Genomic DNA, 25,122 nt, shown 5'->3' with positions numbered 1-25,122 from the left:
GCCCACGGAAGAGGCTTCAAGAAAGGGCAAGTTTGACTTGGTCCTGCCACCAACCATGCTAGGCTGGAACAGACTATGAACAGGCAGCATTTTGTCGGCGATGTCGGACACTGGAATGTCAGGCAAAAGAGAGAGAACAAGAGAGAGAAACATATTTTAGTATTGTGGCAGCTGAGTGTGTTTGATAAAGAGGGGCAAGTAATGATGGCTGAAGGGTTGCATGGACCAGCACCGAGTGAGGACGGCAGGTGGTGAGAGGCTCTGGTACCACAATAGAGAGAGACATTAGACAATGCACCAAAAATTGGTGGGAGAAAAATAGAAAAGACCAATGCTAATAGACATTAGACACCCTGAGACGTACAGTAATTATGGAAAGGACATTGGGATCAACCTAGTTGAAAGAAGTGAGGGGACCAATAATCAAGACTATTGAGGAGCATGGGACCTTAGATTCAACGTCATATCAGGAAGAAGGGCACCAGACCAACAACAAAAATTCTGAGAAGGTCCCTGGTAAAAAAAATGAATAGAAGAGAGGGGCCAGGTAACCAGTACTGAATTGTGAAAGCAGCCCTGGGACCGATATCAATGAGGAAAGGGGAGGGACCATGGTCAGAGAGAATAAGGTAAAGGATCTATGGACCAATACTGGCGGAGAATGGAAGCACAGTTACCAGTGTCAATGGAATATGCTGACTATGGAGGGTGAGCATGGGTACTTGCAAACATTTTCCCAGGGGGTTGTAAGGTTTGGTCTTTGGTGTGACCGAGGGCGGCACTGATGACAGCTAGGTGCTGGTCAGGGAGCAGAGGTGTAAACTGGGTGTAGGGGAAGCGAAGCATGTACATCTAGTGGCTAAAATAATTTGCACAACATTGAAACATTAAACCTGGGGTTAATCCTGGCTTCCCAAATTTACCAAATTGTGCGATCCTGGGCAAATGTTTTATTTCAATTTTTCTTCATTATCACATGTAAGAGTGCCTCTAAATACATGACTTCAGGATGATGTTGTATAAAACCTTCTCCTGGATTTAGGATTTAATCACTAATGGCATTGTTGTCAAGGGGGGGGGAGCATGAATGTTTCTAAATTTATGTTTGAAAACTATCACTTTAAAAAAATACTTTTCAAAACACTGCTATAATATTGATTTACTAAGGTGAAATGGTGCTGCAGGTTAATGAATTACACTTTTTGAATTTTGAAGATAGTTTCATATTTGTACACATTTGCTTTATTTAAAAATGAATGTGTTACTAAAGTTAAGGGGTGCAGTACACACTAGTTACGTCCTTTCTTTTACTGCAATTAATCTATAATTAAATGCTTGCTGTTTAAATTAAATTATGGTATTCTGAGTCCAGTAAACAGCAGCCCAGAGCTTCTTTTGCCCAGAGGGCCACATATAAAGATCAGGAGGGCCGCATGTAGAGATCAGGAGGGCCGCATGTAGAGGTCAGGAGGACCGCATGTTACCCCCGGGTCATACTTTGAGTACCATTGAGAAGAGGAAGCAGCATGGATCAGACATGGTGGGGTTACTGCAGCACAGGTCTTATAAAAGTATGCAACCAGTGTTATTGAGTTACATAGATACTTTCTTTAGTGTGACCACAAAACCAAAAATGGATTTCTCTATGATGCTAGTGATTCTTATTTAATTTATAGAGGAAATGGCAATTAAGAAACCTTGCTTTTAACTGAAATAGTAGATTTCCTAAAATAATATATTAGAATATATATACGATTTATGACAATTTTGTACAGTTATGGTTGACAAATTGACACTGTACTATCCTACATTTTTTAATGTTGAAGTGACAGTTTGTTTTCAATAGATGGTTGCTTGAAACATGTCTACTGTTTTCAGGAAAAAAGTAAAGAGTAAAGATTCGCTGAATAACCATGGTGAAACATATTTAAATACATCCCTCATTTCATTTCAAATGGGACACTTTTTTCAATTAATTGCATTTTGCTTCTCAAATGTATACATTATTTCAAATCCACATTTTTATTCTGGTGATAACAACAGTGCTTGGAATTATGCTCATCTTCCTGAGTTTGTGAGCTATTCATGCTTTTCTTATCCCAGACATATCAAAGTCTTGCAAACACAGTTGCCTGAACAGAAACCGTCAAGCAGCCCTGTGTTGCACAGTGGTGCTGTAACAATTTTCTGACTGAGGGATCAGGGGTGTCAGCTCTAGAGGTGGGCAGAATGTTTCGTTTTACCCATGGAATTGGCAGAATTTTGGTAACTCCGACTTACACTTTAACACTGAGTTCTGGCCAAATTCCACTATACACAGAGTGTGAGGCTCCAGAAAATGCAAGCTGGTGCGTGTGAACAAGACTTGTTGTCCCCTAGCGTGATTTTCGAATGCGGGCTGACGTGAGTGGTCAGAGGGCTGCACTTCAAGTAGATTTGCTGCCGCTAAAGTAGATTTTCTCAGATGGCCGGAGCTCTAGTACAATGCATAGTGCTGTTCACGGTGATTCTTAGTGCTGCTCATGCTAACAGGGCTAAATTGCAGCGCAAGTTGAATATTTTCTGCCTGTTGGTGGAACACCACAGAATCTTGCAGAGTTTTTATGCAACTCCGCAGAATTCCGTGAAGTGAAACTCTGCAAGTTTCGCCCACCCCTAGTCAGATCACTAAAATTATAGGAATTCTTAAATTTAAAAAAATCCTGGGACTATTGGACAAGCGAAGCCATCATGAAAAAAAACTCAAGTGTGGTGCATATGTTTTTGTGAGGGAAAAAGGAGGATGACATAGTGGTCAGACCTTCTTTGCATATCTAAAGTTCAAAGTTGCATTATGATGGAATATACTTACAAACATGAATTAATTGGGGTTTATGCTCAGAAAAAGAGTTATTTAGAGCTGTTAATAAGTCAAGTGCTTTCAGCCATGCTTGCAAGCAAGAGTAAAACAAATGTATGTGTTTTTTCCCTGCATTGAAACGTATCTAATGCCAACTTACACAACTAAAAGGCCTAAATGGGGCATTTTTTTAACATTTGCAAAATTAAACAAAATAGCTATTTTTACGTTGGAGCACTTCATGTGCCTCATTAGGTCATTCTACATAGGACTATATCACAAGAGTGACAAAAGTTTGTAAGAAAATGGCATCGCTTTGAAGCTACACAATGTACATTTAAAACATACATTGCAAGTAAATGTGTAGTGGTTCAAAGATTGCTCTATGGACTCTCCTTAATTACCAGTGACCTTTCATTGCATTTGAACAAACAGCTAATGCGGCCGAAAAGGAACGGATGGAAAGGCCTCATTGGTGTAGGTTTTCTTTTGGATCTGCCTCTAGCAATAGGGCAGTTGAAGCACCCCCAGTTCAAGTACCGCTGGTGTGGTACCTGGAATGTTCAGCACTGCACATATCCACAATCAAAAACCTGCAACTCATCACTTGCTTAAGGAACTAACGGATGCCTGAAACAAATTAGTTGAAAGGTGTTGGGTTTCAATTGCAACATTGAAAGAGTTGTTACTTAAAACTTTGTGGTAAAAATAAATCCACTCACTTTATTGAAGAGAGTTGAAAAGACTTCTTGATGACTATTCATATCAATGCCTCCATATATGTTGAATAATTCCTCATCATCTTCGGCCTTTATATCTTCAAACACGGAAGCCTGGATGTCTAGATCTTCATCCTCGTGGTCCCTAGATTGGGATTGGCATCATAGACGTGTGTAGTAAGAGATTACAAGAGGTTTGGTTTAATATCATATTTCTACAATAACATCCTAGTGAAATTATAATGCTTTTCATTTCAGATACCTCTCCATAATACGCACAAATATATTCATCTCATCAGACATGGGTTAACACTAAGTGATAACATTTACTTTGATCTTTAATTTATATATATCTTAAAAAAGGCATTTTATCCCCTGATCTCTAAACACATATCAGCAAAAACAAAAGTTGATGGAAAAATGAAGAACCATGTCATAAATTCACCCCAGTACAGAGATCTGGGCCTAAACCCATCGTTTTTTTGCTCACCATGCCATTCCAGTTTGAAACAGCCATATGCAAATCAGTCTTGACCCTGTGCCCCCTGTGCTCGAACGGCCAAGCCAGGTCCTCCCTGGACTGGAAACAAGCATCCTAGGACCGGTTTCGGGCTTTCAGCCCTCCTCAGCCAGGATAGCTTGATTCCAGTGGCATGGAGAGCACGGGACTCTCGTCTGAGCATACCCGTCAGGATAACAAATGCAAAAATAACAGTTGACGGACAAAATGCAGAACAATGTCATACATTCACCCCAGTATGGAGGTCTGGGCCTAAATCCATCGTTTTTTTTGTTCACCATGCCATTCCAGTTTGAACCCAGCCATATGCAAATCAGTCTTGACCCTTTGTCCCATGGGAAAAGTCCAGCCCGAACTGCCAAGCCAGGTCATCCCTGGACTGGAAACAAGCATGCTAGGACCGGTTTCGGGCTTTCAGCCCTCATCAGCCAGGATAGCTTGATTCCAGTGGCATGGAGAGGACATATCAGAGCAGAAGACCACTATCATTAAAAATCTGCATCTCTATTAAATTGGGGGCTATTAGGGAGTTGGGATGTGTTGAAGTGCGGAACGTTGGTAGTTGAACAGTTACTCTATGCGGTAACAAGCCATGGGACATCTTTACAATCTGCAGAAGTGTGGGCTCATTTTGTGTTATAACACTACTTCTCTAATGGCAGAAGTATAAGAAATGTATGTCTCCAGGTTTATGGTCATAAAGACGTGAATGACTTAATAGGTACCATTCTGAAACGCAAGTATCTTTTTTTGAAGATAGTTTTGACACGTTAAATGACATAATTGATAACATCACTCATCACATCTCAGATGATGGTAATTACATCATACATTTGACAATTATAAGGTTCTGTGAGTAGTCTGTTGGTTATTCCAGAGTGCTAAATATGTTATATACACATGTATAGCTCTCCCCATTGACTGGTCTCCCAGGGAAAATGTCTCTACACACACTCACAGGAAAGGCACAAACGCTGAATTAGTATTTTGAAAAAATCCTTCATCAGTACAATGTCTCTTTCTGATATATCCGGCCACAGCTTCATGTAATGTCATGCTAACAGAGGGCGCCAAATTGCAAAATAACTACTGGGTATCGCATGCTTTTGGGACTCTTCTGTAAATGCACTTTTTTTTTTAACTCCACTCAGCTGCGGCAGCATGTCATGTGCACCATGCTTATATTAAAATATTTGTAACCACTAGATGACTGGAGGGATTCTATTGGGTGGGGGAAGATTAATGTTCATAATATTTTCTTTTCAAAAAGTCCAGTCTTTACGTAAACTCAAGCCATTCTTACAGTCACCTTCCTAATAGGTAGCACTGTTTAGAGCACGTCCTGACTCCTCTCCCCCTCATCGACCACAACTCCTCAGAGTTATGTCCTCCCACTTTATGAACAAACACATGCTGACAGAAGAGCACTATTGCCCCACCTCCTATCATAATATGACTCCAAAGCACTAAAGTTTCCCAGTTGCATATCATCCAGTCATTGTGACAGCATCCTACAAGGTTCGTTCAACAAGCTGCCATATGTATCCATCCCCAATCAAATGATAATTGATCCATTGCTGGACACACAGCAAATCTAACAAGTCAGCCACATTTGGTGGATAATACCCTTTTCTATTGGTATTCACCCACCTAACAAACAAAATGACATTAATGTGGGTCGCCACTTTTTTGAACCTGAATCACCTTCTAAAAAGGAGTTCCTACTCTATTCACATTAATAGGATCACCCTTTTAAAGACTTCACATGACCTGAAATTTTGAGTCAGGAGGTTGACAGGTATGCATTTGTCACTGATAGGATACATTCTGCTAGGCCCCATAGACACCCTCTGTAATTTTAAAAAATACACTACACACATTACTGAGATAGGTATAATAGCAAACAACCTTACTGTGTCACTCCTACATTCTACATTATTCAACAATCTGCAATGCCTTAAAATCTTCATTGAAGTTCCGGAAATAAACATCCACACCAATAAATAGACGTATTACATACAATGTGGTTATATCACTGTATTACAACTATTTAACAAGTGCATATGCCCAGATATCCACTATTGTCAACAGAAGCTTTGGCTTTTCTTACAGATTTTTTGCATCAGGCCTTTGCTTTAAGCCACAAACTACTTTGAAACTGCAACCCATATTTATTGCACTCAGTCTTTATCTTCTTTAACATTGAGCACTACTTCAACCCCAAATATGACTGTTTCTTAAATGTGAACCATACCGCTTTCAGCATGTACAACCACTGTTGCCTCTAGGGCTTACACTATTTCCAATCTATGCATCCACAGGTGTACACACAAATCTGCTGTATATGACAATCAGTCCTTTACTAATAACTTTTAAATGATGAAAGGGTTTATGCAACACAGTGAATAGTAGTATTATATATAATGTCATTTGAGATATCATTAGTGATTTTATCAATGATGCTATGAACAGATCCTGAGCGATATATGAGTTACTAAGCAGTGCATGATGGGGGTGACAGTAGTGGTTACTTCACAAAATTATAACTGGCATATGTCCATGGTTTCCCGTTTTTTAAACAATAGTTCTTATCTAATTTCAACACCTAAATACAATGTCACTTTAATCCTTGGGTTTTTAGGGAATTTTAGATGCATTTTAAAATATGCTAAACTCTTCTTACCATGCATAATTTAAAATCACATTGAAGTTCAGTTTTCTTTTATCATATTCAAAGTTGAGCATATGCCAACCCACTAGGGCAACCTTCTCCCAAACTCCTGCTCCACATGGCATTTGGCCATGTAAAGTGGGTAGATTGGCTATTAGGCTTGGCCTCTAGACAGACCATGAGTCTAACCCCCTGTGGGCACCCAACCCCCCACTTTACTAAGCCTTCAGCAATGTGCAGCAGGGGGTTAGGCACAGGGCCTAGATTCTGGTCAGGCCCTGGTCCTATTCCCCCATGGGCACCCAGTTATTGCCTATGCATGGGATATTAGTTGGGAAGGATGTAGGTCATTCTCAATTAAGAAGTCTGAAACCTTCCATCTACTGAAAACGAAGTACTTTGTTGTAGCACTTGACTCTCTCGTGGTAGTCCTAATCAGGAGATGTGGTGTGGCCAGTACCCAAGTCTGCAGCTGTGCAACCAACAACACCCAATAAATCCTTGTCCAGTCAGTGATTTTATTAATTAAAAGGAAAAGTACTTTATCACACACACACACACTTTCCCTGCACTCCCTCTGTACTCTGCATTAGCTTACAAATATTTACAATTAGGCAGGTGGAAATGCCTATAGTAACACCCTGCTAAAAGTTCACAAACCAATTGGACCCAAACTCTATAACCACAATATGACCCAACAAACACTAGAAACAATACAGTGAGGTGTAGTTATCAAAAGGTCGGTCTACTGGTTTGAACGGGGTATTAACAATAATGAAAGCAGAAATATTTCCTAATAAGCCAATGCAACACCATGATACCTACTCAACCCACATTCATTAGGGCATGTAATTACTCGCTGTTAACCTTGTGATTGCCATTAAAGCATTTTAGTAAAGCATTTTAATAAAACGTGTACACAAGGCTTTTCTTCCCTGTTTTTATCATGCTGCAAACATAGCCATAGTACCTACCAACAGGGGTTGCTGCACTCCCAAGCCGTTCTATAAAAGCACCAGCTTAAACAGACAGCTGGATAATGTCTCCTGATGTTATCAATTCGACCCTACCCTAAGAGTTTTTGGTTGACCATTACACATTTTCAGTGGTACTCCAAAGCAGGTTGTTACACAGCTGACAGCCCCCAAAACGCTTCTCTTGTTAGTGGGGTCCCTACAATCTATGGGTCCACCACCAGAAAATATATGCACATTTTTAGAGTATCCCTGAGGTTTTTTGGTGTTCCTATCCCAGCTCATCCTGAGTGGCAGAAGATTATGATTTGATCCCGAGGCCCCTTGGCTATCCTTCTCATTCTGTTTACATTTATTTAAGCCTCATGTTGCAACTTTTAATACGGGTCTTGGTACCCATGCTCCTCTGTGGAGCACCTTAGCCGCTGGCTCTCCTATGCTTCACTGGAAGTCCAAGCCTGCATGGCCCTGCCAGTTGCCTACCAAGCTGACATTGTACAATGCCAGCGGGGTGACCAGATACAGGATTTTACTGCCTGCTTCAGTGTGGTCAGGGTGCATTCTCCAACCTCTCCAGCATGTGGGGTGGTGAAGATGCACCACTTTGTCCCAAGTTAGATCAGGGCTCATGGGGTCCCAATACAATTGTGGGGAGGAGGGTCAAAGCACCCCTCCGCCCCCCACCGGCCGTTCTTCAGTTGCTTCCGCCCATGGGACAATTGAGAGCTCCTTGGGAACCCTTTTGATCATGAAGTATCTACAACATATTAACAAGCGCTATTTTTGAGTAAAATTCCAACTTTTTCCCCAAATTGGGTTTATTCCATTCAACTGTTAATTCTGTATCAAAGAGCAATCTTTCCTATCGGAATTATCATGGAAATCACACGTTTGACCGACTGGTGTGCATCTTCCACGAAGGAGCCAAAGTGGCCGAGCTTTTTTTGGAAAGTTTTGATCAGAACAATCAAACAGTAGCTAAAGCTATTAAAGAAACCCCAAAAAAATCTCTCATTTGGAAAGTCTCGCTAACTATAACTACACAGTGGCAGCCACCACTTCTTAATACATATAATTTAAATGTGGAAATACATTTTTGAATGTTAGTTTCTAATATGTGTCATTGTATTTCCTTTCCTGCCTCGATTATTTTCTATCGGATTGTGTTGCAGTACCAGTGCAGTTCAGTAGTTGTACAAGTCTGGTTGTAGGTAGCCTTGTTTTGTTACCTTCAGGGCTGTAGTATTTTTAGTGTAGTTTGTGAACAGCAGTTTCCCAAGTCTTTTGTAGATGTGTGTTGGTATCCGCATATCTTTCCTAAACCCATATAGGAGTATATATTCCCCATTTTCCTACCTCTTCCCTGTCACCTCCTACATTTACATAGACATACATTTGTGGGCACCTCCCACAAAAGAGGCAGAGGATTCCAGCTTAGGTGTGCGTTAATTGAATATTTTTATGTGGTAGTAGTACTATTGTAATATTACTTTGCATAATATAAAACACAGTTTGTGAACTGGGCCCTTGGAGTTACTCTCTCTGCTGATCACTTAATGGCAGCTTATAAACATGTGGGCAATGATAATAAGGAAGGGGAGTGAAAAGAATCATTGTTTTAAAATACCATATGTCGAACAAGAAGCAGATTAAGTTAGGCACAGAACTGTAGGCAGTAAAAGACAGGAGAACCAAAAGAAGCCCTGGTGGAAATGCTTACACCAACCCCGCTACCTTTGTCTACTCGCTTTCTCTTTCCACACATCCATTCTTTTCCTCCTCTCTTCTCAGCTCACTTTCACTCCACCATCCCTTCCCTTCCCTCCCTCTCTCTTTATGAAGCCACACCATGCCTGCTGCAATTAACCTTGGGAACTGGGAAAAGTGACAGAGACACCAGGAGCGTCCCTGGTCTTTACAGACAGGCCTCCAAGGGCTCCGGCCCACCCAAAACCGTTCAGTGGAATAGAAGACATGTACGGCCATGTTTGAAGAAAATGCCGAAAAACTTGCAAAATAGGCCCACAGAGAGAAGATGCAGCCATTCCTGGCTTGTTTTCTAAATGATCGCCAAGTTGAACTATTTTCTGAAGAAATGCCAATACAGGTCAGGCAACAAAATGACCAATAAAGAAGGTGCGATTTTGTAGCAGTTAATCAGACTTAAGTTCACAACATACACAGTGGATGTATGAAGTTACAACGCATACTTTTACAACGCATACCTTTACAATGCATTTTTTACAACGCAACATCCATTACAACGCATTCCATTACAATGAATTTTTAAAAACTACCTTTACAACGCATTCCATTACAACGCATACTATCTTTACAACGCATACCATTACAACGCATACCATTACATTGCATGTATGGTAAGCATTGGATAGTGTAGGGGTAAAAATTACTATTCTAACTCCAGGGGGGTGCAACACTAGGGTAAGTGTTGGATAGTGTAGGGGTAAAAATTACTATTTTAACTCCAGGGGGTGCAACAGTAGGGTAAGTGTTGGATAGTGTAGGGGTAAAAATGACTATTCTAACTCCAGGAGGTGCAACAGTAGGGTAAGTGTTGGATAGTGTAAGGGTACTATGCGTTGTGATGGTATGCGTTGTAATGGTATGCGTTGTAATGACTGTGTTGTAATGACATGCGTTGTAGTGGTATGCGTTGTAGTGTCATGGGTTGTAATAGTTGCGTTGTAATGGCATGCAATGTAATGGATGTTGCGTTGTAAAAGTTTCGTTGTAATGGTAGTGCGTTGTAAAAGTTGCGTTGTAAAGGTTGTTTCCCATACACAGTTAGAATGCTCAATGCAGCAGACAACACTGAGGTGCAACATAGGCCACGTGTCCTCAGAAGTGTTTAAAGACAACAAGGCATAACAAGTGTACATGATGGATACACAGAATGCAAACAGCTTACCTCAGTTTAGTTAAAACGTCCAACAACTGGAGACCTGCAGAAAAAAAGAAGAAAATCAAATATGAAAAAAGAAATGTTTCCGAAAGCCCAAACTTATTTGGACATAGAGAATCATGGTGCATCGTAGTTGCTCGAGGCCAGGGTGCTACAGCACCACCAAAATAATTGTGCTGGGGTTCAGAAGGTGAACGATGACAAATTTTATATTTATCTTGCACAGTTGCTGTGGATTCAAAGACCCTGACCACATGTCATGGCCGTTCTTTTGGCAAATTGCAGTTTATTCTTTTAAAACTGTGAACGGTGTTTACTTTGTCTGACTGCATATAAGAGGATTTTGTAAGGTGCACTATGGGACAATATTGCTGGGCTATAGGAAGTGTGAAAGTAAAGTCTGACAAGATGTTGATTTTTTTTTAACACAAAACTACATTTAAATGCCTGTGCATGAACTCTATAAATATTTCAAAAATCGTTTTCCGTTTTTGTCTCCACATTTTGCTGAATCTTTACCAGTGCTAATAAGTGCTAAAACGCATGTGCTTCTTCCTTAAACATGTGTGTGTAATTTGTGTATACCTAATTGACCTATTTATTTTACTTGTATGTCCATTGTAAAGTGGTATACCATATACCAAGGGACTGTAAATTAAATGCTACTTGTTGGCTGCAGCACTGGCAAGAATATTCTTTCAAACCTGTCTCAGGCCCGCCACTGCAATGCCTTTGTGTGCGGTTTACTGCCACTTCGAGTTGGGATTTAAAACCTCCTGCCAAGCCTTAAACTCCCACTTTATTACATAGAAGTCACTCCTAAGGTAGGCTTCTACTTCTTTCATAGGTAAGCATTGGGAATTCCCTAATATACTTTTAACCTGTAATTTCTGATCAGACAGGAATAGCTATTGGTAATGATAAATCCTCCTTACTTGTGAAGTTGGATTTAACATTACTATATTAGAAATGCCAATTTTAGAAAGCTGACGTTTCTCTGCACTTACTGCTCTATGTGCGAGACAGCCTGTCTCCAATATATTTCTGGCGTGGGTGGCAGCTACACTTTGTGCATTCCCTCCAGACAGCCACAAAACTGGAAGGATAGGTGTGATGGAGTACCCATCTACATTCATCTGCATTCCGATTGTCTTGCCTGGGCAGGATGGAAGGGAGGGGACAACACTTCACTTGAATAGGTAGTGTACTGTCCCAACACAAAGGGCTGATTTAGCCCCCATAGATAGCCTGACAGATATAACTGGGCTGAAAGGGCAACCTGTGCAGTATATTGAGCTGCTTTTAAGTCGCCCCCCACATCAAAGGAACTTTTGTGTAAGTACTGGGTCCCTGACCCCATCAAATCAGACACTTCTGGAACTTGAACTGAACGTCTGTCAGAAGGATTGCTGCACAGCTGAAAGTATTCATCTTTTGACTGCAGAGTTGGAAGTCCTGCTTTTTTCTTGTATTGCCCTGCTGCCTGTTGCTCTCTGACTTTGCTGAAGGAATGCTGGACTCTGCCTTCCTTCCAGGTGATCTCCAAGGGCTTGTTGACTTGCCTGCTGTTGCTTGAGACTCAGGGATATCAAAGTCTCTACCCATGCTCCTGTGCCTGGCTCACTGGTTAGATACTTGCAACCCGGATTTTGATGCATCTCCTGTCTGACCGGGTTGCAAGAGTAATTGGTGCATTGCATCAGAACCAGAGCTTTGCCCTTCGAGACAAACATATTGGACATTGTATCGCCTCCACTGCAGCTTGGTGAGATCAACGCATCCTCTTGACTGAGTGGCAGAATTCGGCGCATCGCTCGATGACTCTCAACTCCTGCACCCGTCTTCAGAACTGGCGCATTGCATTCACTGCGTGGAGAAGATTGACAAATATCGTCACTTGCGACAAGGAGCCAGCCTAAGCTTCTATGAGGTTGGCTTGAACTTTGACTTTGCCCCAGTCCAGCACGACCTAAAGTAACCGATTAGCACTAATTTATTCTAAGTTTTTTACTGAATTTATTCTTCTAAAAATGTAATATCTCAACATCCATAGATTGGAATTGTATTGTTTTGTTCATAATATAATAATCTATTGTTCTAAACCTATGTGGAGTCTTTGTGGGGAATTCATTGTGTTACTATCTTATTTGTTACAAAAATAGTTTACACATTGCCTCTTTAGATAAGTCTGACTGTTCTGTGCCATGCTACCAGAGGGTGAGCACAAGTTATCTTTTAGTGTGTTTAGTGTGTAGCTTACCCTGACTAGGATTGTGGCTTCTGCTTGGACAGGGTACATACCTTTACCAAGCAGATAACTAATTTCGAACACTTAGCAAATATTGAAAGGCACTGCAGCACAATGAAGTTCTAAGTAATTAGCTCCCCAGGATGTTGTTTTTAAAGTAAAGCTTCCTTCTAATTCTAATAGAAAGAGGCTCAATAAGCAACACGATGAAGAGGGGGAATTGAGGGCAAGATTCCCTCCATACTACCGGGCTCTCTTAAGCTTCCTTATGTAGGTGTCCTATGAACATCCACTTCGCTTGAAACCACTGCCACAAATTCCCAATTCAACAGCTTTGATGCATTCTCGGCATCTACAAATTTTATCAGCCGATCTTTCCCTTATAGCCTTCAGCATTAAATGAGTTTTGGAAACAAATATTCTCCAAAGGATGAAGCCTATTTTGTCCAGGTCAGAAATTAGGTTATTAATTTGGGAGGTTTGACCCAAAACAACCTAATAAAACAGAATCTGGTTAGGCTTTAAGAAAATTCTTTTATTTTTTTTAAATTGATTTATTCCTTCGGATGCATACAACATACTTACAGATGGACACGTAGTCCTGAAAACCAGTGTGACATGCAGAATTCCATTACACCGTTAAGTATACACAGCCATTTAGCCCACAACCCGAAGGGCGGGCGGCCTTCAGTACACAAATTCCATGAATGGATTAAAGAATTTGCTAGCGTCTAGGATCTACAGTATTGAGACAGGTACAACAAAAGGAACCCCAACTGTTACTGCACCAGAGGTGTGTACTCTACACTCGCAATCACGCTACTGTGTGTAACTTATCGTGACATAGTCCTAACCAGACCCAGCTAGACTAGCGACATCCTAGCCACCAGTGACCTTAGGGCACTTCGCTACTAATGTACCTGCCTGTAGGGCCACACATTCTAGCATTTAACTCTCCTCTGCTTCCCCAGTGGTGCTATCTCGCCTGGCCTCCCCGCTACTGCCTCTGCTGTGCTCCTCCTCCTATAGTCGAAGAATAATCCCCAGAAGTTCTTGGGTCTACTCTTGGGGGGTAGAAGTTTGCTGTAATTTTCTGACTGCGCGCAACAGTGTGTCAAATCATTCATCCATTGCGCAGTCGTGGGTAGTGGGCCTCTCATCCAACACATTGCTAACCTCCTTTTTGCCATCAGCAACCCCATGTCAACAATCCTGCGCTGCGCCTTAGGCAATGTATTGGAGTACCCTAGCAGCGCAAGCATTGGGGATGGAGCACTCTCTTCGTGGAGAATATTACTTAATTTCTGAAACACTGCCCCCAGAAGTGTTGCACCCCCGGGCACTCCCACGCCAAGTGTATGAACCCTGCTTCTGATGCATTGCATCTGTCACAGGTCGCACTATCTCGTAAGCCGAACCGCTGCAGTCTTTCTGGGGTGTGATAAAATCTATTAATGTATTTGAAGTGAACCAACCTATGCCTACCGTTCAGGGAGACGGACCGAGTATTAGAGCAGCAATAACGCCACATATCATCAGAGATAGTGGAGTCTAGGTCCCGTTGCCAGTCAAGACGTGCCTTATTGCACCCAGCCGCCTGTTCAGACATGGTCAGTCTATACAGATTAGTGACCAATTTCCTCGGTTCTTCGGATTGAATTACATGCGTGAGTTCCATGAGCTCTGGGGGTTCCGGTAGGTCATCCCCCAGTTGTTCTCGCCAAGCTTCCCTGAGTCTGTGGAATTGAAATTTCTGCAACACAGTAGGGGTTAGCTCAAGCGTTGCTATATCGGAAAGTTTCTTTAGCGTTCCTCCCTTGAACATGTCCCCAGCAGTATGTATGCCTAGAGCCTTTAGTGCAATAATTACTCCCTTATCCCTGCACAGTGCTAACCAGGTCATCCACTCGATGGGCATCAGCGGGGCATATAAAATCACACCGGCGTGGTACTGCAAGAGTGTGTGCCAGGCATGCCTAGGTGAGTTTAATGAGTCTAGCAAACCTGTGCACCTATCTGGTGCGTCAAAGATCACTGCTGGGAGGGGCGACGGGGAAGCAAAAAGTTTCTCTAGTTTAATGAATGATGCGTTCTCTTTGCCGTGTATCCACTTGTGCAAGTGAGCTGCCTGCGCCACCCGATAGTACAGTTCGAAGTCGGGAGCTCCAAGGCCGCTCAGCTGATACGGAAGGATTCGAGTTTTCCATTGCACTGTCACTTGCCTGCCAGCCCAAGCCAGTTTAATCATTAGCGACGTGAGTAGTGTGAAAAAACATTTTGGGAGTACCATCGGAATATTCGTGAACAGGTACAGCAGTCTAGGTAAGACGACCATTTTCATTATCGAAATCCTTCCAAGTAAGGATAGCGGTAACTCAATCCATTTAACTATGTTGTCTTCTAGTTTATCCATAGCCCTACCGTAGTTCTCACGAAAGACTATCTCAGGGTCCGTGTGCAGTCGCACCCCCAAGTACCTCACAGGCTCAGAGGTCCACTTCAGTGGGTAGTCCATTTCGAACTGTTCTGTAGCTGTCGTGAGGGGGAACGCTGTCGACTTGTCCCAGTTTACTCTCAGACCCGATAGTGCCCCAAACTTCACCACTTCCCGTAATAGCAGGGCTAGGTTCATCTCAGGTTCCCGAATGTACAGTAGTGTGTCGTCCGCGTATGTCGTTATTACTAGTTGATATGTGGGGAAGTTCAGTCCCCGATGGGAATGATATTCACGCATAGCACACGCCAGGGGTTCCGCGACCAAAGCATACAGCGTAGGGGACAAGGGGCATCCATGCCGGGTGCCTCTGCGAATCTTAAATGGATCGGTGATCTTACCGGCCAGTCTAATGCGTGCCAACGGGTCTGTGTACAGCACTGAAATCATCTGTAGGAACATCGGACCTAGCCCCAGTCTCGCTAGGACAGCGTTCATGAAAGACCACCCCACAGAGTCAAAGGCTTTTTTCCATATCAAGGAAAACTGCCATTGCCTTCGCGTCCGGTCGGGTGTGTTGTATGGCCCCGAACACGGTTTGCAGATTATAGGTAATATTTCTAACCGCAACAAGTCCCGCCTGCTCCGGGGCAACTAGCTCAGGTGCCAACAGTGCCAGTCTATTTGCGAGGACTTTCGCGTATATTTAAGTATCAACATTAAGCAGTGAGAGTGGCCGATAGGAACTGCATTCCTCGGAGGGTTTGTCGGGCTTAGGGATGGCAACGAACAATGCTTCTCTAATCGTGCCAGGCATCTGCCCAGCCTCAATCATGTCCGTAAACAGGTGGGATAGGTGCGGTAGCAGGATGTCTAGGAATGTTTTATAAAAATCGACTGTCAGGCCATCAGTGCCCGTCGCACTCCCCGCCTGCTCCCCGCCAAGCGCATCTCAGATCTCGTCCAACTGTATGGGGAGCATTAAGAACTCTCGTTGCACGTTCGACAGGAACGGGAGTTTGATATGGTCTAAATATTCCGAGATCTCCTCTACGTTACCCGCCGTGCGCGACGCGTACAATTCAGAGTTGTATTCGAGAAACCGTTGCGCAATCTCTTCCTCCTCCGTGAGCAACGCTCCCTCCCTCGACCTAATCACTGCAATCCTTACTCTAGATTTTTATTGTTTTACCATATTGGCTAGGACCCTCCCCGGTCTATCACACTCTCCGTATGTCCTACCTATCGCGTATTTACTTAGGTGTTTATCCTCTGCGGTCGCTTCTTCCTGATATTCTGCGAGCAGTCCTTTCATTTCCTCACGGGCGGCATCGGCATCCTGTGTCAACAGTCGCACCTCACAGTCCGCTAGTCTTGTCTCTAATTGCGACAGTCTCTGACGTATCGAGCGCAGAACCCCTGCATGTTTACTTATGGCCACGCCCCTCACATAAACTTTAAACGCCTCCCATATTGTCTGGAAGCTGTCCACCGAACCTACATTTGTGTCAAAATATGTCTCTATCGCCTCGTGTAGTTCCTCCCGAAAGACGGGGTCAAGTAATGAATACGGCGAAAATCTCCATGTGAATGGGGGAAGGGCCCTTTGCGGTAGTGCAAGGCCTAAGTGTGGCTCAAATGGTTAGAGCGGCAGACCCTGATGCAGAGGTCTGGCCCGGGACCAGGGTTCAATACCCGCTTTGGCGGGTCTTGGGCTCAATTTCCTCAGACCTGACAATTCTTGCCTCGGTGCCTATTCTAATCATGGGTCCCACTCTGCGACTCTGGGCAATAGCTTGCTTAATCTCCACAACGGCCCCAAAAGCGCTGGGATGCCTGGTTTTACCCTGGGGGGTGCCCAGGAGTGGACACTCACAGGGAAAACCAGGAAGGGTTCCTAAGCGGTATACGGACAGCGCCGGGACACTACCTCAGGGAAGTAGCTGTGCGCTCTATAAATACCGGTACATTTACATTTACATTTAACAGTACCGGCGAATGGTCGGAAAGTGTACGTGGCAGAACCTGGCAATTGTATATCCGGTCCAGCAGTCCCGACGATGCTAGCCAATAATCTATACGTGTGTGTGTATCATGAAAGGCTGAATAGTGAGTGTACCCTCCCTGTTCTGTATGTAGGCTGCGCCAGACGTCCTCAAGGTTGTCACAGATCAGTATCCTGTCCAATTCCCTGGCTGCCTTGGCTGGGCGCCTGTCCGGCCCGCTCGATCGGTCCAGCTCGGGCATCCGATCATGTTAAGGTCCCCGCCCCACAAGGTAGTCCGGCTGGGATACTTCCGAGCCGTTTCAGATAGCATTTTATAAAATTCCGGGTGGTAGTAGTTTGGGCCATAGACATTCACCACCAAGACATCTAAGCCGTTTCCAGTGAGTTTTGATATTACATATCTACCGTCTGAGTCAGCACACAATTTACTGAGGGAGTAGTCCGATTTTGGGTTTACCCAAGTGAGCACCCCCGAGCGTGTGATGTAAAGCCAGCCGCGTTAATGTGCCCTCGTAGTCCCCGGGCCTGTAATATAGGCGAGTTCTCCTGTAAATGCGTTTCTTGGAGAAGGGCCAGGTCAACATGATGTCTCGTTAAATAATTCAAGACTTTTCGTAACTTTCGGTGGTCGTTTCGGCCACGCACATTCCAGGTAAGGGCAATCAGTCCTCCCCTCCGATTCTCACCTGCGGACTCTTCTATTCTATCACTCATGTCTAGCTGAGCCATTCATCATTCTGCACACAGTAAACGGCTGTATGGTCTCTGATGGACAGTAACTAGTGTGCCACACCTCTTGGCCTTAAACCATAAGCTACTCAACTCCCCGACTCCCACCCTTCCCACCCACAGCGGACCTCACCCAACTAGGTCGCGATTCTGAGGACTGTCGTTTCAGCCCATCCCCCTCCCCACACCCTTCCCCAAAAGGAAAACAAATATCAACCAAACCGGTGTTACCACATGTGGGCAGAGGTGGCTACGAACCATTCAGAAATAGCAAGTTGCATCACAATGTGCCAACCTCATCCCAGCTTCGCCAGTCGGCAGCCATGTGTCCCTCAGTCCCCATAGATTTTAGTTAAAAAGACAGAGGGGGTTCTTTGTTGTGACAACTCTTACTCCTGCTCCTCCATTCCGCCCCCTGACGCTTCGTTCAGAAGTTCATGCTCCGGTGTTTTCCTCCTGTCTTTTGCCCATTCTTTCAGCGCCTTTTGCAGTGCTTTCGGCTCAGTAAAAATGTGAGTCTGCCCGTTTCTGTCCACTTTGAGCTTAGCCAGGTAGAGCATTGCGTAGTCCATTCCCAACGCGTGTAGTTGGCGCTTCATCTGGACAAAGTGTTTCCTCGCCTCCTGAACTTTCGCCGTAAAGTCTGGATAGAGCGCTATAGTGGATCCCTCATATGAAAGTGTCTGTTTTTCCCTAGCGGTGTGTAAAGCTGCATCTCTGTCCCTGTAGTTGAGAAGTTTAGCTATTATTGGCCCTGGCGGTGCCCCTGGCTTCGGGCGAGGGGCCAACGTGCAATGCGCTCGTTCCACTATGAACATGTTGGAGAATACCTCCGCCCCCCGCAGCATCACCAGCAGCCGTTCAACAAAGGTTTCCATCTTTCCTGTCTGAGTTGACTCCGGCAAGCCCACGATGCGAATGTTGCAGCATCGAGAACGGGCCTCTAAATCTTCTGTTTTGTCCTGTAGCACCTGCAGCACCCTTCCCAAATGCTTGTATTCTGTGTCCATAGTGGTTTGCGCTTCCTCCACTTCCGTAATTCTCCTCTCCGACATATCCAGACGTTTAGCGTGCTTATCCAACCTCCCACCCATTCTATCCATCCTGTATGTTAACGCATCCATTTTCACTCCCAGTGGGGTGATTTCCTCCTGCAGCCCTTTCTCCATTGACTTTAGCATGGTTTTGAGGTCTTGTTCCTGTTCTGGTGGCGCAGCCTGTCCTCCCCCTCTCCCACTCCATCTTCCTGCATTTTAGAACGTGTCTGTGAAAAGGGGAGCTAGGTTTGGCCTCTGTCTGATTTTCCCATCTTGGCTACCGGGCACTGGCAGCGTAGTCGCCAAACTAGAGCGAGCTGGACACTATTTGCAAAAATCCGGGGATTCGCGGCGTGAGGTCGTAAGCTCAAGGGTTGCAGGCTCCAGGTGGCGGACGTGGACCTAAGTATCAGCTAGTACACTCCCCAGGCAGGCACGGGCGCTCTCTGCCGCCCACTTCAGGTGTATTTACCCCGGGTCCGCAGGCCGCAATACCTATCCCCCTCAGTCGGTGGTGGTGGTTGACCCCCAAGGTGCTCAACTGTGTCCTTTCACCTGTGGCACCGAGGCGTGCAGTTCCCTCCAGTCGTTTATAGCTAGTGCGCTATCTTGTCTGCTCTTCCCTGGTGGGTTCAGAAACCCTACTAACCCCAGCAGCACGCAGGAGGTCTGTATTTCTCCGTCAGCTTTCCCAAATATAAGCTGAACTGAGGGAGTTCCACAAGCTCGGGAGCGGGGGCCCGACCAATGGACTAGTGTTCCTCTATACTGCTTCTCCACAGTGAGGGGGAGGAGGGGTGGCACGCACTTGAATAGCCCACTCGTTCTGTGCCTCGGCAGGGTCCACCAGTCCACCACCAGCCGTGATTACTGTCTCCGCTAGTGGGCCGCCACATATTTAATTGCAGAGGGGATTTGCCCACCGCTCCTCACTCGAGCGTCGCCTTGTTGGGCCCTTTGTGTTTCGCAGCTGCGCAGGTCCACTGCTACGCAGCTCAAGGTTGCCAGTGACTTCTGTAGTGATTGTAGAGGTCCCACGTGCCTCCGCCTTGCCTCCTCATATGACGCCTGGCAGGTCCGGTTGGTGGTCTGCTTCGCCGGGCTTTTCCTTCCGCAGCGGGGAGAGACGCCCCGCTACCGCCGCACAAAGAGTGACGCTGTCGGGGCTCCTGATCACCCGAGGCCGGTGCTTCACGGCCCACACCGCCATTCGATCTCTGCCCCGTGTGGAGCTGCTGGCAGCCTTCGGGCGCTTCCCTTCGTCAAGGAGCAGTTATCGGAGCATACAGCGCAATTACCCCGCTATGATACGTGAGTCTAGGGCTCGAGAGAGCAAGGATATTGAGGGATTAGTTGCCGACTTGGCGGAGCTCGGGAATTAGGTGGCCATCTCCGATCCGAGCAAGCTCCGCCCCCGCTTCAAGAAAATTCTTGTATACACTCTGCTGAACCCCTGGTAGATATGGCACAAGCAGTAGGAAATCCCCAGGGAAGTCCAAGACTGAGAGCAGCAAAGTTCCCTCAAAATGAGATACTTAGTCATCAAACTTCTGCAGAAGCCTTCAGTTTTGGTGGTCAAAAGCTTGTAGCAGGATGGAGATGGATTTTGAGCCTGCTAAAGTCACCTCATTGGGCAAACAGGCTTGCCCAATTACCCTGGTCCAATGTTTTTAGACCTCAAATTCCACCAGTGAGGCAAGGTAGGGAGCTGTAGGCAGGAAAGGTTGCAAGGGGCTGCATACCATTACTACGAGGTCCTGCTGAACCCATATTTAGTTTAGCAAAATGTTATGAGCAGGACATACCTGCTTTTCTTACCCATCTGGGGGGGGCCTGCCTGGGTAAGGTTCAACACCTTGTCCCTGTCTTAGAGAGGTAGAAAAAAATAACTAGGTATCACTTTTTTCCAACTGTTGGGCACCTTGTTTCTGGTCAGTCCTTCAGCCCCTAGCTCTTCAGGCAAGTTGTCTAAGCACTAGAGCTCCCTTCAACAAGAGTTCCTCCAGTGTTCATTCTTCTATGGTCAGCTGGGCTCTACTGGAGTTAGGAGGAGTCCTGCCATTTGTCACTGGAGCAGACAAACTGCAGGCCAACCATAGCCTTGATTGCCAGCAGGAGCCAGAGGTCTTTGAGTCTTCTTCAAAGAGGAGTCTTCTTTCTTCCAGCAGGACCTATTCCCTTCAGATTCATCAATGTTCTGTGGAGTTGGTGGGGCCAAAGGACATCTTAGACTTTACACTAGTCTGTGATTGGTCAATTTATTTTTCTCTACTGATTTTTAGCTAAATTCGAACCCTATGCCCATGACATTTTGAAGCACTACCATTTTGCCTTACTGTAAGAATTCCCAGAAGCCCTAAATTCATAATGACAGACACCTCCTTCCTTCCGGAGGTGCTGCAGGTACGCTCTTACCACACCTCTTTTAGATGAGCTTTCCTCCCAGCTGCCATGGATACAACATGCTCTCCCTCATGCTGGGTTTGGAGGGCTGTGGGAATGAATGGGAACAGATTCAGTCAACCCCATTCGGAATTAGCAAGTCAAAATGGGTTACGGTTCTCTGTTGTTCTGTCATGTCTCCACTACTTGTCCCAGTTGACTAATTCCTCCAAAATGGTCAATTGCTAACAGTGCATCTGCCTTTCTGGATCCAGAGGACAGACTGTTGTCCTCAGGCATGTAGATTCATCTTCTCCATCTGTAAACACGTATTGCCCTCTTAAGAAGTGGTTTTAAGCCTGTTCAGGCTCAGGCAGCTAAAAAACACTTTTTTATTAAGTTACTAGCTGTACCCGGCCACGCGTTGCTGTGGATCAGTCTGGTTTAAAGGAAGAGAAAGAAAAGAGTAAGCGCACATTTCTAATATGTTTAATTTCACAATGCTTGTGGGTATACAATATGTTTTTGTGACTATTGTCTGTATGCGTCCCTTGTAGTTGTTGCGCAACGAGCCAATCTATAGGGTCTGTTCGGCCTTTCGATTAAAAACACGCGCGTATTGGACACGCACTTAATCAAATCTAACGTTGTGTCAAAATTTCAAAGCAATCGCTGAAGAACTATCGGAGATTTAAGATTTTGAACAAATGAACATGGACATTTTTATGTGTCTGTTCGGGCTTCCGATTAAACACGTGCCTATTCGAATCCAACGTTGTGTATATAAAAACACGCGCGTATTCGAATCCAACGTTGTGTCAACATTTCAAAGCAATCGGTGAAGAACTTTAGGAGATTTACGATTTTGAACAAACAAACATTTACATTTTTATTTATATAGAAGATTTTTACACTAAATCCATCAAAATACAGTTTTCTGTATTTAATCAGGTTGTTTTCTTAATGAAGGGGAAATAACTGAATTACTTTTTTAGCACGTTCCCAAATGAAAATGCAAAGTAAATATTTTAGTCTTCCTACTGGAAATATAGCTGAAACTACGCAGTAGAAATAGCTTGTAGGCCTTCAGTCGGTATGAGGGCACACTTTAAAAATACAGTGTGTAACTTTTTTTTAGATATATTACATGCCTTGCTTTTTTAGCTTATTAGGCACACTTTCTATTGTCATGTGTACCTGAAGTGCCTTTTAACTGCAGACCAACCAAAGCCCAGTTATGCTTCTGGTATCCATATATGTCAGCTGTGTGTAGTGTAAATATGTAAATACACACTGAAGTAAACACAAGACATTTAAATTCATTTCACCCGTGAAATTTCTGCACCATCTACAATTTGCATACAGAAAAGTTAAATAGATCAATCTGGTAAAAAAATGTTTTTATCATTACCGTTTTAGGGCCTCAGCACAAGTACTGTGGCACGAAATGCCACTGTCCTAGTGTACATAGTCCCAATATCAGTAGAAGTGGGGTCCAGAAAAAGGAATACATTCGAGGGGTGACTTCCAAAAAAGAGGATTTTTTTTCTATAGTGATTCCAAAAGGCTCCAGAACAAGGTGACCAATCAATTAAGTAATATCTTCATGTATATCGCCTACTCCATATCCGGGTTTACCATAGCAGTCACGTAAAATTAGGTGTTGCTCCACTTGTATTAATATAAACGATGCCTTAAATAATCCTCCACATTAAACGCTGAGATTGCTAACTGTTTGGATCAGGATAACAGATGCATATCTTTGAATCCACAAACCAACCCAAAACAAAACAGATCAAGATTTGCAAAAAATAGGATGCAGAGCATAATTTTTTTAAGATGGGACTCGAGGCATCTGCTAACCTATAGAACCGACCATTGCTCTGCAGACCATGTTGTGACCTTAATGATGGAAAATGAAAACATACCTATAAATTCATTCCTCAGCTGGGTGCGAAGGCGCAGTTCCTCAGATCCAAGAACAATAGCATTGATGACACTGAGCAGTGTAACCATATAAGGCAGGTTGTCTGTTGTGGACAGCTCATTCATTATAACACTGAAGCGATACTGCTGGTTTTTCACCACCTGTAGACAAAGCAAAGTGTGAATGAGTCTGTGATGCAATCTGAAAATCAGGCGAAATAAAATCACTTCTATTGGACGCCTGAGAGACATTCTCAGACTCCAAACCTATTTGAATATCCGTCTACAAACATTTCTGGCTTTACATTACATCCACACATTTCATAGACGCGCACACTAGAACCAGAAGAAATTAACAAGGGCTTACAATCTTTAGGACAGCGAACATTTATTTTTTAAGCATGCCAAAATATCATTTCAAACATTCTGTTGAAGACACTGGAAACTGGATGAAATTTGTAGAAGTAGATCGATCAAAGAGGAGTTTTTGTTGAGACATTTCAAAATATAGAACCAACTAAAAATAGATGCTGTCCAGAAAGTAGAATTGAATGCAGTCAACATAAAGGTGAGGAAATAGAACTGCAATGTCTCACTGCAGGCTAGAATCTCTCTTGTGAGGCAGTGGTGGAAAATGGTGAAGGTGTTCAGCCTGTAGTGTTTAGACACATCTGCTCAGGTTTTCACTCAGAATGCACTGAAGTCAGAAACAGCAGAGGGCTCCTCTTGCTACCATGCTATGTCACATAAATGGTAGCAGACAAATCCAAAGAGGAAACCCCTCGCGCCACAGCAGTTTCATAAAGCCAACAATCAGACATAACTCGTTCCGTAAGATTTATTTACAGTGCCAAAACCTACTCACAAGGAAACTCGAAGAAAGAACCAATTGAAGTGGCCGTATGTTCTGAAATAGTATGACAGACTTTAGCCTAGACATATCCACGAGGTTCTGCTGCCCTCAGGTTCTGGATCTGTCCAGGACTTATTCATTGGTGAGATACATATTGTCTATGTGATGATGTAACTAAAATTTGGAATTCTATTAATAAATTGATGAAGCATGATTTTTGCAAAATAAGATCCTGCTTGATTAATCGGCTATTATTAATGTTACTAATGAAAACAATGACTAAAGGTGTGAAAATCATTAACATGGGTAGACATTATTTTGTAAGTGTTCGGGAAAAAGTGTAAAACTAAGCACAACACGTGTAGAAAATGAAAAAGACATTAAACGTGTGGAAAGCTTGAATAAATAAAGTTTTCATTCATATGAACTAAGACATTTGCAGGAGAAGAGGGAAACAAATAGTATTTAGAAACGCTTATGAAAAATGTTAGGTGAAACACAATTTTTCTTCATCTATAATGAGCGACCAAGATGGACGCTTGACTCCAGAGCTCCAGAGCCATCGCCCGACCTTTTGTCCGCCACCTTTTACATCGTGGCCAAAACTTGATTTTCTACATCGGATCCAACAATGTAAGACCACTTGCGGTGCCACAAGACGGCCGCTGCACCGAGACTGGATCGATTGCGCTCCCGGGCCTGGCGCGGCCCCCAGAGGCCCCGAGACGACAGCGGGTCTTGGGTGAGCCTGAGGGTGGGGCCCAGTGAGCGCGAGGCAGACTGCAGTCGGGCTCCAGTCCTGAGCCTCTTTGCAATAAACGCCCCAGTCCGAACGAGGTGGGGGCCGTGCTGAGACCTC

General features: G+C 44.1%; 1 protein-coding gene across 2 annotated transcripts in view; it reads right to left on the bottom strand.

Moving 5' to 3' along the window:
* The window catches only part of LOC144781426 (inverted formin-2-like), a 363,383-nt gene that overhangs the window by 146,547 nt on the left and 191,714 nt on the right, over positions 1 to 25,122 (bottom strand). For both annotated transcript variants that reach the window (XM_078660278.1, XM_078660277.1), the window contains exons 4-6: positions 23,413 to 23,572; positions 10,653 to 10,686; positions 3,562 to 3,703 (exon numbers count right to left, since the gene is read on the bottom strand). In XM_078660278.1, coding sequence (XP_078516404.1) covers positions 3,562 to 3,703; positions 10,653 to 10,686; positions 23,413 to 23,572 — 336 coding nt within the window. The remainder of the gene's footprint in view (positions 1 to 3,561; positions 3,704 to 10,652; positions 10,687 to 23,412; positions 23,573 to 25,122) is intronic.

This window comes from Lissotriton helveticus, chromosome 9 (assembly GCF_964261635.1).
Source record: "Lissotriton helveticus chromosome 9, aLisHel1.1, whole genome shotgun sequence".
NCBI classification, from domain to species: Eukaryota; Metazoa; Chordata; class Amphibia; order Caudata; family Salamandridae; genus Lissotriton; species Lissotriton helveticus.
Note: the sequence above shows the minus strand (reverse complement) of the source record. Positions and strands in the feature narration are given on the sequence as shown.